General features: G+C 40.0%; 1 protein-coding gene across 4 annotated transcripts in view; it reads left to right on the top strand.

Annotated features, from left to right (window-relative positions):
• The first annotated feature begins 316 nt into the window (after window positions 1-316).
• clasrp (CLK4-associating serine/arginine rich protein) overlaps window positions 317-11,939 on the top strand; it is a 13,880-nt gene continuing 2,257 nt past the window's right edge. For 2 of the 4 annotated variants that reach the window (XR_004329025.1, XR_004329024.1), the window contains exons 1-19: window positions 317-445; window positions 1,928-2,067; window positions 3,570-3,667; window positions 3,786-3,887; window positions 4,380-4,459; window positions 4,615-4,699; window positions 4,815-4,951; window positions 5,261-5,357; window positions 6,925-7,003; window positions 7,095-7,168; window positions 7,265-7,306; window positions 7,397-7,615; window positions 8,039-8,350; window positions 8,435-8,617; window positions 9,054-9,097; window positions 11,272-11,332; window positions 11,463-11,521; window positions 11,620-11,666; window positions 11,760-11,845. Coding sequence is in view for 2 of the 4 variants with exons in the window: in XM_032507958.1 (XP_032363849.1) it covers window positions 1,969-2,067; window positions 3,570-3,667; window positions 3,786-3,887; window positions 4,380-4,459; window positions 4,615-4,699; window positions 4,815-4,951; window positions 5,261-5,357; window positions 6,925-7,003; window positions 7,095-7,168; window positions 7,265-7,306; window positions 7,397-7,615; window positions 8,039-8,350; window positions 8,435-8,617; window positions 9,054-9,093; window positions 11,272-11,332; window positions 11,463-11,521; window positions 11,620-11,666; window positions 11,760-11,845 (1,900 nt within the window). In the remaining 2 variants the exon portion in view is untranslated. The remainder of the gene's footprint in view (window positions 446-1,927; window positions 2,068-3,569; window positions 3,668-3,785; window positions 3,888-4,379; window positions 4,460-4,614; window positions 4,700-4,814; window positions 4,952-5,260; window positions 5,358-6,924; window positions 7,004-7,094; window positions 7,169-7,264; window positions 7,307-7,396; window positions 7,616-8,038; window positions 8,351-8,434; window positions 8,618-9,053; window positions 9,098-11,271; window positions 11,333-11,462; window positions 11,522-11,619; window positions 11,667-11,759; window positions 11,846-11,939) is intronic. The other 2 variants (XM_032507958.1, XM_032507954.1) reach the window with 1 other exon arrangement.

Here is an 11,939-nt window from a genome sequence, read left to right as displayed (position 1 = left end):
CTTTCGTCCCCAAAACATATAATATGTATTTATACTTATACAATTTCAATAAACTTAATAACAAGTCACATTGTCTACACACAGGTGTATACATTTTTCTACACTATGCAAGTTCTGTTTTTTATAAAAAGCATCAAATCAAAAGCATTGTGTGCGCTTGCCACTGATTGGAGCTTACCACCATAGACAGTTAATATTAAAATTTTATCAATCAATATACTGCATAGGCTATGAGGCCAACACAGGCTGTTTTTTGTGAAGCATTCTAGCTATAACAAAACTGCAGCGCCTCCCTTTTGCTGAATTCGGTACTGCACAGACCATTCACAACAGGCGGAGAAGGAGGTGTGTGTATGTGAGTGTGAGTGTGAGTGTGACACTACGCTAACATCACCTTCGGCTGACCGAAAACAACCCCAGTGTGTGTTGGCGGTCAGTAAAACAGGTACACAATAGATTTTAAACCGATGCTGAATGTGTTGTGCAGCTGTATTTCATGTTTTATTGGTTAACGAGGCGGTAACGTTACAATACACGCGTTGTTCCTAACGTCTTTTCGTACTAGCTAGGCTAGGCTAACTGTGATGCTAACTGGCTAACAGCAGGCAGAATAACGTTATGCCCGGGCTGCATGCGCAATCAGGCCGATGTGTATGCTAACAAACTCTTTGATAACTTTGAAAAATTGCCATTTCACACAATAAAGCGATATGAAGGATGCGCAAATATCAGTATTAAATTAAGTTTAAAATACATAAACAGTGTTGGGGTGTAACTTTAAAGGCAACGACATTATTAGATATTTAGCTAGCTAGCTACATAGATACTATGGCTAGGTTAACATGTTTGTGCAGGCGCTTTAGCTGCTACTGCAACGTTAGCTAATCTACAAACACTGCTAATGCATGTTAAACGGAAAGGCAATTAACTTAACATCAAAGCTCTACATTTAATAATATACAGTAGCTGTAGTTAATATTATACAGTCACAAATGGTGGCCACAAAAAAAACCTCTGTCTAAGATGGTTAATTGAATCATAGAAAAGCATTGGCAGTATTTGTTTGTTTAATTTGTTGGCTTAAATGTCACTTTTTTTGCAACACGAAATGGTATTTGCTACAGTCAGGGCCACGTTAAAATGGTTAAGACACACAGGACTGACTAAAACCATCAATTTAGCGTACTTATAAATACATAAATGTCTTTGGTTAGGAACACATACCAGTAAGTATATGAATATAAGTTATTTGATATCAATAAATATATTACCTTGACAGGTCTGTTGAAAAATCACATTACGTTATGTACTTTAACTTTTGAGTATTGCAGACAAACAAATGTAAAATAAATGTAACTACCTTGTAGTGCTGCAAGTAATGGTTATTTTTATTGTTGATTAAACTGATGATTATTTTCTCGATTAGTTGTTTGGTCTTTAAAATGTCATATAATTGTGAAAAATGATATTAGTATTTTCCAAAAGCCCAGGAAAACATCCTCAAATGTCTTGGGTTTTGTCCACAACTCAAAGATAACCAGTTTACTGTCATAGAGTAGTGAAGAAACTAGGAAATAGTCACATTTAAGAAGCTGGAATCAAATATTTTTTACTTAGCCTCTGCATTGTGCTCTCAGATGTAATGATTGGGGTTTATTTTGGAAAGGAATAACTACTGTAAACTCTAGGGGAGCTATGTTTAAAATATTTATATCAGCAATCATGTGGGAATAAGATATGTAAATTAATCTCTCAGAAGAGCTCTATCTGTGCAGCATGTCCCAGTCAAATATTTAGTTTAAGAAAAAACATCTTTTGTACATCCGACTTCTGCCTCTTTCACTTCACGCCTCTTCCACTTCCATTGGTGTCCTACATTTCCTCATGTCTCCTTTCCCATGTTTCTTCCCTCTTTGCCTCACTACAGCAGCCGTGCCCCGCCGCGCCCCCACCCCCAGCGGCGCCGTCATGTGGCAAGAGGCCCGCAAACATGAGCGCAAGCTCCGTGGCATGATGGTTGATTACAAGCGAAGAGGGGAGCGACGACGAGAGTACTACGAGAAGATAGTAAGAGACTTCTATCATCTGTCTGTCTGGCTATCTATCGATCTATCTATCTATCTATCTATCTGAGCAACATATGCAGATGTATTTGAATATTATTAATTCAATTTTTTTGTGATTTAAGGACAGACACTGCAGGGTTGTTGTTTTTTTTAAAGTCTTTTGCATGATAAAAATGTAAATAGGCTATACAATATTTTTCCTAACTGCTAATTAACTTGTTAGTCCTTTGAACCAATTTGCGTTATAAGCTCCTCTTTCTTCTGCTTGTGGAGAGCTACGTTACACATGATACTATACTGATTGGCGAGTTAAATCGACTGTCCCAGAGTATAGCAGGCAGACACACAGACTGACAACATGCAGGTGGAAGAGCTAGAGAAGGGCTCGGACATTCACGCCGCGGGCCACAAGCGGTTTCAGGAAAGTTGTTGCATGTGCTTGACACAAAACATCAACACCGGAACAAGCCTACAGCTGTCCACGGAAAGTGTGTCAGAGCCTTCCGGACGGGTGAACTGAGACTCCCGGTTCCTGCTTGTCGGTCAACGGTTAATGATCAATTAACATATAATTTCTTTGTACTTTCTTTTGCAAGGCTGTGTGCCAAAAATCGCCACTTACTAGCTAATTAATTAGCCAGAGTTAAACTAGCTATTAGTAAACAGAAGGTTGTGGGCATGCATGTGTGTGTGCCCGCCCCAGCATTTGGCAACTGGCGAGTTTTAATTTCGGTAGAATGTTTTTAAGGAGAAAGTAGGCCTATCAACAGAAATAAATTATCGTCATGGGTAAAATACTTTAACAGCGTCAGAATTTCGATATCGTTACATTTTTGAATATTCTGGAATATGCAATGGCATAAATTATATGAATGTCAACCACGGATCAGCCTCCGACCTGAAATTTTGGGGTATTGAACATATATTTTTATGACATATTTATATATGCTGTGACAATATGGCAACAATGAGAGACAGCTTTGAGCTGGGCATAGACACTTTAAATGTCTAGACCACCACTATCTCTTCTTGCTCTGATGAAGACATGCTTATGTCGAAACGTTTTTTAAAAGCACTTAATCATTTGCTCCAGATCTCATCTCTCTTTATCCTACCTCTGTTGTTCTGTCTGTTAAGCCACAGGTCTGAGCTTTAAGTTGGCTGACACATTGACTGAGACTCCTTCACCTCCTCTTAGTCTTCTATTTCTGACAGTTGGGTTTTGTTCTAGCTGTCTACACGGAGCCTAATTTAGACCTGAGATGTCACATTCATGCAATAAGCTCTCTTGCATCAGCATTTTGAACAAACAACAAAAATGTTCAAGTTGAGTTAGGGCTCACTTCACAAGACACAATTGTCCTTCCGGCTTTAATAGAAGATGAAATTGAGGAGTTAATGGGCTGTACAGTATATGTGTATCTATTTGGTTAGTTACTTTATTGAGTTAGATATAAGATGCCATTTGATTGCCCTTTACTGACCCTTATTTTGTCTTAACAGAAAAAAGATCCAGCTCAGTTTCTCCAGGTTCATGGCCGAGCCTACAAGATCCATCTGGATCCGGCTGTGGCACTGGCTGCAGAGAGCCCCATCAACATGTGAGAAAACACACACACACACACACACACACACACACACACACACACACCCCAGATGTGCAGTGTTTTTGGGATCTTGCTTATCCAATTATTGCTTTTTCTTTTGTTTTGTCAAAAGGATGCCATGGCAAGGAGATGCCAACAACATGATTGACAGGTTTGATGTACGGGCTCACCTAGACTACATCCCCACCTACACACCTCCACTTCTCAACACTTCGTAAGTCTTAAAATAAGTTACTCACATCTAACTACAGAATCTGTGAATATTTAATTTTTTACCTTATGTTTGTGCAGACATTCGTCACATTGATTTGCAATTAATGTCTATCCCAAGTATATTTTTTATGTTATATGTTAACTAATGCACTATTTTGTATTTATTTAATATATCATATAATTTATTTAGAGTCCAATTTTATTTGCATGTTTTTTAATAAATATTAAGCATTGTGAGAAAAATCCTGAGATCTAACATTTTCATTGCCAACAACTTGTAATCTTTCTCTGTATTTGTTTGTGCATATGACAATAAAGAAAATTTAACTTATTATTAAGTCAATAAAATAACCGTTAAGTAATGTAACAGGTCATCAATGAAATTATCTTTTCATTTTCTTCTTCTGCACTGCTTCAGGCTCTGTTAGAAGCCAAAATGCTCAGAAAAAGTGGTCAAATAAAAAACAACCTTTGACTCTTTGTCTTTGTACAGAACCCCAGAGCAGGAGATGGAGGAGAGAAAGTCCAATTATGAGCGATACAGAGGCCTAGTGCAGAATGACTTTGCCAACAGTAAGTATCACAAACTTCATACATTACGTTAACATGTGGTTTCATGTTGTAACACTGTGTTATTAGTGTTGCCTATTATAGTCTGTTAACCTGCCCTCGGTGGGTATATTTTGCAATTGTGTTGTGCCCTTAAATTCTCTGCTGTCCTCCTACAGTCTCTGAGGAGCAGTGTCTATACCAGATATACTTGGATGAGCTGTATGGTGGCCTGCAGAAACCAAATGAGGATGAGAAGAAAAAGTATGTCATTGTAATGTTATAAAAATTGTTGTTTCATCCCCACTGTGCATTTAAATCCATGGGTCTTAGAGTGTCTTGGTTGGCTATGTATCAATAAATCCTCTCTGTTGTACAGACTGGCTGAAAAGAAGGCCACTATTGGTTACACCTATGAAGACAGCACTGTGACAGAGCCCGACCCTGAGTCAGAAAAAGATGAAGACAATTCAGAAAACAGTGAATCCGAAGAGGATGAGGGCATCCCAGATATTGGTGAGGAAATGGGTTTGGCACACATATTTACTCATCAGGAAAATGAAAACTCCAGAGACAAACCCCCAAAAAACAAGAGCTATGCAGGTTCAAAAACAGCATGCAGAGCAGAAATATGAAACTGGGTATAACAACCGCCTCTATTGAATATATGTAGAAATAATAATTCAGCTACAAATAATAGCACGGCAACTTAATGATTTTTCTTCATTTTTCACCTACTTACCTCAGGATCCTCTGTGCATCATGGTACAATTTGACATGTTTGTGTTAAAAAGCTTTGTGTTGTGTGTGTGTGTGTGTGTACAGATGTGGAGGTTGATGTGGATGAGCTGAACCAGGAACAAGTGTTGGACCTCAACAAAATGGCAACCCCATATGGAATGGCTGAAGGAGACTTTGTTAGGTAACATCTCAGTAACTGTATCATCATGCCTTAAAGGTCAAATGCTGAGCAAAGCTCTGTGCTATGACCCCGCTTCCCATCCCTTCCCAACATAGCTATGCAATCAAAATCCTTACCTTTCCCAATACAAACACATATACATACATACACACACTTCGTATATGTGTTCAATTTTGTTGTGACAGTAACCATTTTTTGTCAAACTCAAAAGGTTTGAGGCGTTGTACATGTAGTAGGGTGTGTGAAGAGAGTCATTCTTGTTTACTTATGTAATGGGGAACTTTGGTATTTTTCCAACTGGACCCTATTTTCCCATGTTTTGTATCTTTCCATAATGTTGGCAGTATGGGGACTCTAGTGCTTCTTCATTTTGTTTAAGCAGTTGGCTGGTGAGTTATTACATTTTAAATAAATTACTTTGACCATATTGCCTTAGTAAGTAACAAGCCGTTTTGTGGTCTATGTATCGGTTTAGGCACCGTTATCAGAAAAAACAAAACAACCCTAGTTGTCAGAAACCAATGATAACGATTTGAGCCCATCAGTGGCACAAACAAGCACTTATAGTTAACGCACATTGACGGTGCAAGATTTCCCCATGGGATTACATTGCAGCCTGGTTCACAACTGTCGGCTGCAGCGCTCTCGCTCAGTACTGGATCAATTTGAAACATTGTTATGCCATTAGTCACTTACACATAGGAAAATCCAGGTTAAGCGATATCAATATTTCTCCATAACAAAGCATTGAGGGAACTAAAACCCTATACAAAAAAATCATTGTCAGTGTAGCCATAACCTTATTGGGCTTCACACATAGAACTCCATTATCAATCAAAAACATAAGAGCAGTGTTCCCCACGGGTTGAGAATTTGCTTGGCCGGGATGTGACGGCGTGACATGTGATGGCCGGGTTCGGGAGTAAACTAGACACACAAACTATTTATTAAAAAGTAACTACATAAGACAGTTAAGAAAGAAATAACTTTTTACATATTGAACAAACCAGACTCGAAGATGAAGTGTAGCCTATGATGTGCTTTAATTAAATATGGTTAAACATGTTTTATGTAATAACAATTTAACTTTAAAACCATACTAAGATCTGTGCAGAAAGTTACATGTTACTGTAAATCTTAGATGGTTGGTTAGCAGTTAGCTCCAGTTCATTATATAGATCAGCTCAAGTGGAGCACACTACCGGACTCTGTTTATGGTGCTTTCACAGCAGTGTGGCTGCAGCGTTTATCTGCACATTTAATCCAGCAAGCCACAACACCACAAGCAGCATGCTACGATGTGTCATGCACACAGCGCGTGATTTTACGAGGGGGAAGGGTTTAGTGTCTTGCAGTCACTGAGCATGCTCGCAGATGTGGTTTTAAGCTGGGAGGAATAAATTGAACTTCCATGTTCATAGGAATGAAGGAATACTTTACCCAAAATCAACTGTATTTCTCTGTTGTGCTTTTCATGCTTATATTTTATTAAACTGTAAAATATATATTAAATGACTAAACATTTTGCCCTGTTGACATAAGGATTAACACAATACCTGTTTATTAGGATGTTGAGGAAAGACAAGGAGGAAGTGGAGGCCATCAAACATGCCAAGGCCCTGGAGGCAGAGAAGGCCATGTATTCTGTAAGATAACATCCACTGAGGTGTGTGTGTGTGTGTGTGTGTCTGTGATTGGTATATTAGACTCTTTACCTGACATGTTTGATCATTTCAGGGCCGGCGTTCTCGCAGACAAAGGAGAGAGTTTAGAGAGAAAAGACTTAAAGGTAGACAGATCAGCCCACCAAGGTAAATTATCTTATTCTTTTATAGGTTTTGTCCTTATTAAATGTCCACTTACATCAAAGCACGTTTAACCCATGTCTTCATTCTCCTGTACATCAGCTATGCCAGGAGAGACAGCCCAACATATGATCCCTATAAACGGTGAGTTGATATTTTGTCCTTCTTTCTTAATTTCCTGATTAGTTGACTCTGTATGTAAGTTTAAACTTTATTTTCTGATCTCTCTTTCAGGCCAGAGTCGGAGTCTAGCTCTGAGTCGCGGTCACGCTCTCGTTCTCCCGGTCCAGAGAAGATCACCTTCATCACCAGCTACGGAGGCAGCGATGATGAGGCAGCAGCAGCAGCTGCAGCTGCTGCAGCAGCAGCAGCTGCAACACAAACAGCCGCCCCTCACTCTGGACACGTCCCATCCAACTTGCAGCACCCTGCAGGTCATAGCAGGGGCTCCCGGTCGGTAACTTTCCGTCTTCCTGGCTTTTCATAGTTATTTTCTTCTTGCAGTCAAATTGTTGTTAGAATGACCACAGCTGTTGAGGCAGAAAGAATACAGACGATGAGAAACAGATTTTTGTGGTAGGTGAGGTGGATCACAGTTTTTAATCAAGTAAAATGTCAGTGTAAAGACTTGGTGTTAAATAACATATTCCTATTCTGCATGTGCTCAGAGAAAATGTGCTTAATTGAACAGTTTTTGAGTAGAGCTATGCCAGTATGTGAGATTTTGATATTTGCTTATTTATACCTCTCTACAAAGTCAAGCATGTGACAGTAAAAAAAATAATAATTACAAAACAAGAAAACCGAAGTTTTCTGATGATAGCCTAGGTGCTGGGCTGGTGTTGTTACTAAAACTGTGTGTCTCTGTTTGTCCAGGAGACGAAGGTCATCCTCCAGTCGCTCCCCTTCCTCCTCCTCCCGCTCCTCATCTCGGTCTTCCTCTCGCTCTTCTTCCCGTTCCCGTCGTGCCAGACGGGGACGCGGGGGAAGGGATGGACGGCGATCCCGGACCCGATCACGGTCGAGACGCCGTTCCAGATCTCACTCCCGGGGTAGAGGAGGAAACGGAGGGGCCGCATCCTGGAGGAGACGTGACCGGACACGATCGCGGTCTAACGACAGAGAGCGAGAGAAGGACAGAGACAGGGACCGTGACAGGAGACGATACTCGTCTCGCAGACGGACAAGGTGAGACTCCCCTATGTCTCCCAACAGTTATTGTTTTACAACACGCATGTTATCAATACAAGCTCTCTTTCTGTCAACTGTTAGGTCCCGTTCCAGCTCACGGCAGGGGGGCGGTTCGAGGCGAGGGGGGCGAAGCAGTGGAAGCCACCGGCGGGGAGACAGCGGTAGCCGCAGTCCCTCTCAGTCCCCCAGTCGCCCCAACCACAGTCCCTCCCCTCACAGAGGAGCCCAGCCCTCTACCAACACCGTCTGTGACAAGCTAAGAAAGTAAGAAGATATTTAAACGCTGTGGAAAAAATATCTTAACTCCTGAGGAGAGGAAATAGCTTGGGCTATTAGAATATTATATCAGGAATATTATACTCTGCAGTTCATCACCAAAATGTCAACTTTTAGTTTAATATATCCAAGAATGGTATAACTTAACATGTAGCTGTATAGTATTTCATTTGAAGTCACTTAGAGAATTGCAAAGTTTATTTCAGTGCTTTTGTGTTTGAGAGTGTTTGATTATTGTCTTCACTTAAAACTGTTAATAAACATTGAACTATTAATTAGTTATTAAGCCATAAGAATAAATAATTAATGTGTTATAATGTTTTAATTCCTCTATGTATACCATGACATGATAAATACATTTTCTTTGATAGATCAAGATGTCTTCATCACCCCAGCTGATTGTCTTTTCTCTCCCTGTTTCTAGGCCTGATACTCCGGGTGGTAAAGAGACGGGAGCTGCCAAAGTCAGTAAGAATTTGATATAGCTGGGTTTCTTGCTAAAGCCTACGCCTCCCTCATCCCTGACAGGCTGACATGGTTGTCCACCAGACTGGGATGTAGAAGCCATTGTTACCCTCAGAAAATAAAATGATGTGATTTTTTTTTTTTTTCTTTTTTTTTTCTTTCTTTCTCCAACAAAGTGGATATGCACTGCAGTCAAAGCCTTTCATCTATTTTTTAATATCCATTACAGTATTCTTCACCTTCTCAAATGTTTTGCTATGAAGAATGTGAACTTGCAAACACTGAAAAATAACCGACTGAATTAATGCTGCCATCTCTGTATGGAGTGAATATTTCAGCACCCTGTGAAGTCATTATTGTCTTGATTGTGCTTTTAGTGTGGGTTGTGCATGGATGTATACATATACACTACCGGTCAGAAGTTTGGGGTCACTTAGAAATTTCCATTGCACTCCATTATAGACAGAATACCAGCTGAGATCAGTTGCATTGTTTTTTTAACCAGGGCAGCAGTTTTCAGATTACATTATGTGCTCACATAATTGCAAAAGCGTTCTCCAATGTTTTTCAAGTTAGTTTTTTAAAATGATATCAGATTAGTTAACAGAATGTGCCTTTGGATGATTGGATGAATGGTTGCTGATAATGGCTAATGTAGATATTGTATTAAAGATCAGCCACCCACTCAGATCAGCTGATATTATGTCTATAATGGAGTGGAATAGAAATTTGTAAGTGACCCCAAACTTTTGACCGGTAGTGTACATGTGGGTAAGAGAGTGCAGCGTCTTTATATCCGTTTGTAGTCTCATGTAAGCAGCAGTATGGCCCTAAGAGGAAAAGATGACTTCTTTTGCTACTGATCATGTGTCATGTTACACCTTGTGAATCAGATCCGGCCAGGTGATCCTTCATACTGACAGAAAAAGATTGATTCATCTTTGATAAAAAAAACCAGATGGGTCTGCTCTGGACAGCCATTTTGGGCTTGTTTTAACAAGCAGCAGTGCACGCTGTCATTAGAATTAAGTGCTTTATGTCCAGCATACAGATTGAAGACTTAAGATGAGAGTTAAATAAATAGTTGGACATTTTGGGTAATCCACTTTTGCAGAGATTTAGACAGAACGAGTGATACAACTCCTGTCTATGCTACTAGGGCTAGTCTTATTAACTAAGCTTAAGCTTAACACGTGTCTTGTTTGTTTAATTTGTGCGAACGGATGTGTAAAACAACATATCACTGTTATATGGGGTGTTATGTTTCTCCCTATTTCTAGATTAAACAAACCAGATATAACGTGTTAATTGGTGAGCTTTAGAGGTGCTAGTAGGTGACTATTGTTACCTTTGGACAGAGCCAGTCTCGCTGTTTCCAGCTAAGCTACTTGTAGTAGCTTCATGTTTTGTGTACCGACACGAGTGCTATCAATCTTCTCATCGAACTCTGAACAAGAATGGAAATATTTCCCTAAATGTCAGAGTATTCCTTTAAGACTAAATCATGTTTAATTTGTTGTTCTAACATTCTGGACCATTTGCTGTTCTGAACCAGCTTCTCTTCTTACTGCATTTCCTGGCAAAGAAGATAATATTTGAATATACTTCCAAAAGTTAAATAGAGTTTGAAGTTTTAATCTTCTTTGCACTGTTGTGACCTGCAGTTTTTCTTGCCTGGCCAGGTTTAAATAGCCCAGTGATGGGTGTGTCAGTAACAAAATGCCACTGGCTCTTCCTGATCTTTGGGAAGTCAACGGACCTGAACTTGCCTTTCTTTCACTTTCTGATCCTGTCTCCTCCTTCTGCTGTCCCACTCCCCTTATCTCTCTGACAGTGTACATATAAATATATTTAAGTATAAAGGATCATGTAACGGATCCTGTCCTGCGTCTAATCTGTCCTACAGAAACAGTTTACCTCTGTCCACACGCACAGACTGCCTGTTCAGCCAGTAGGATTCAAGTGTGCTTGTTGACTCAACAAACATCACACATAATACATTTATATGCAGCCTTTTTAACTCCACCAGCTACTGTACATAAATGTGATAGAATGAAAATTGAATGACGGCACAATGCTTTTGATCTCTCTTTCACTCACTCACACAGACACACACACGCACACACACTATTTTATCAGGCTGTGAAAGGATGTGCTAACAACTGTTTCATCTGCAGCCCAAGATGACCCCACAGGAGCGGCTGAAGCTACGAATGCAGAAGGCGCTCAACAAGCAGTGTGAGTACAACTGAGCAGAGTGCATGTGTATCTTGCACATGTTAAGAAACATGTTGAGATTCATCTGTTTTGTCACATTATGCTAATTACAAGTTGTTCAACTCAATTTCTTTCTTTTTTTCTTCTGCAGCCAAGGCGGATAAACGAGCTGCTCAGGTTAAGATCCAGCAGCAGGAACACAAACGACAGGTGTGTTGAATTTTTCTGTGCATGTACTTGAATGTCAGGCTGAAACAGAGACTCTGTTATCCCGTAACTACCCACATTGCTATGTGTTTATTTTACAGGAGCGAGAGGGAGAGCTACGAGCCATGGCACGCAAGATACGCATGAAGTAAGAATTTGTGTGAGAATCTGTGCGTGTGCGCTACTGGACTGTTTGGTATTTGTGTGTTGCAACTGTCTGACCCAGAGGCTCTGTGTTTAGGGAGCGTGAGAGACGTGAGAAAGAGAGGGACGAATGGGAAAGACAATACGGGCGACAGAGCCACTCGCCTTCTCCTTCTAAATATGGTAAGACTGATCACATATGGTTCTAATATAAAATAATTTGGTTTAGTGCTGTGTGTTTGTGTGTGCATTCTTGCATGCTCAAACAGAAGTAAGC

Source organism: Etheostoma spectabile, chromosome 3, assembly GCF_008692095.1.
Source record: "Etheostoma spectabile isolate EspeVRDwgs_2016 chromosome 3, UIUC_Espe_1.0, whole genome shotgun sequence".
NCBI classification, from domain to species: Eukaryota; Metazoa; Chordata; class Actinopteri; order Perciformes; family Percidae; genus Etheostoma; species Etheostoma spectabile.
Note: the sequence above shows the minus strand (reverse complement) of the source record. Positions and strands in the feature narration are given on the sequence as shown.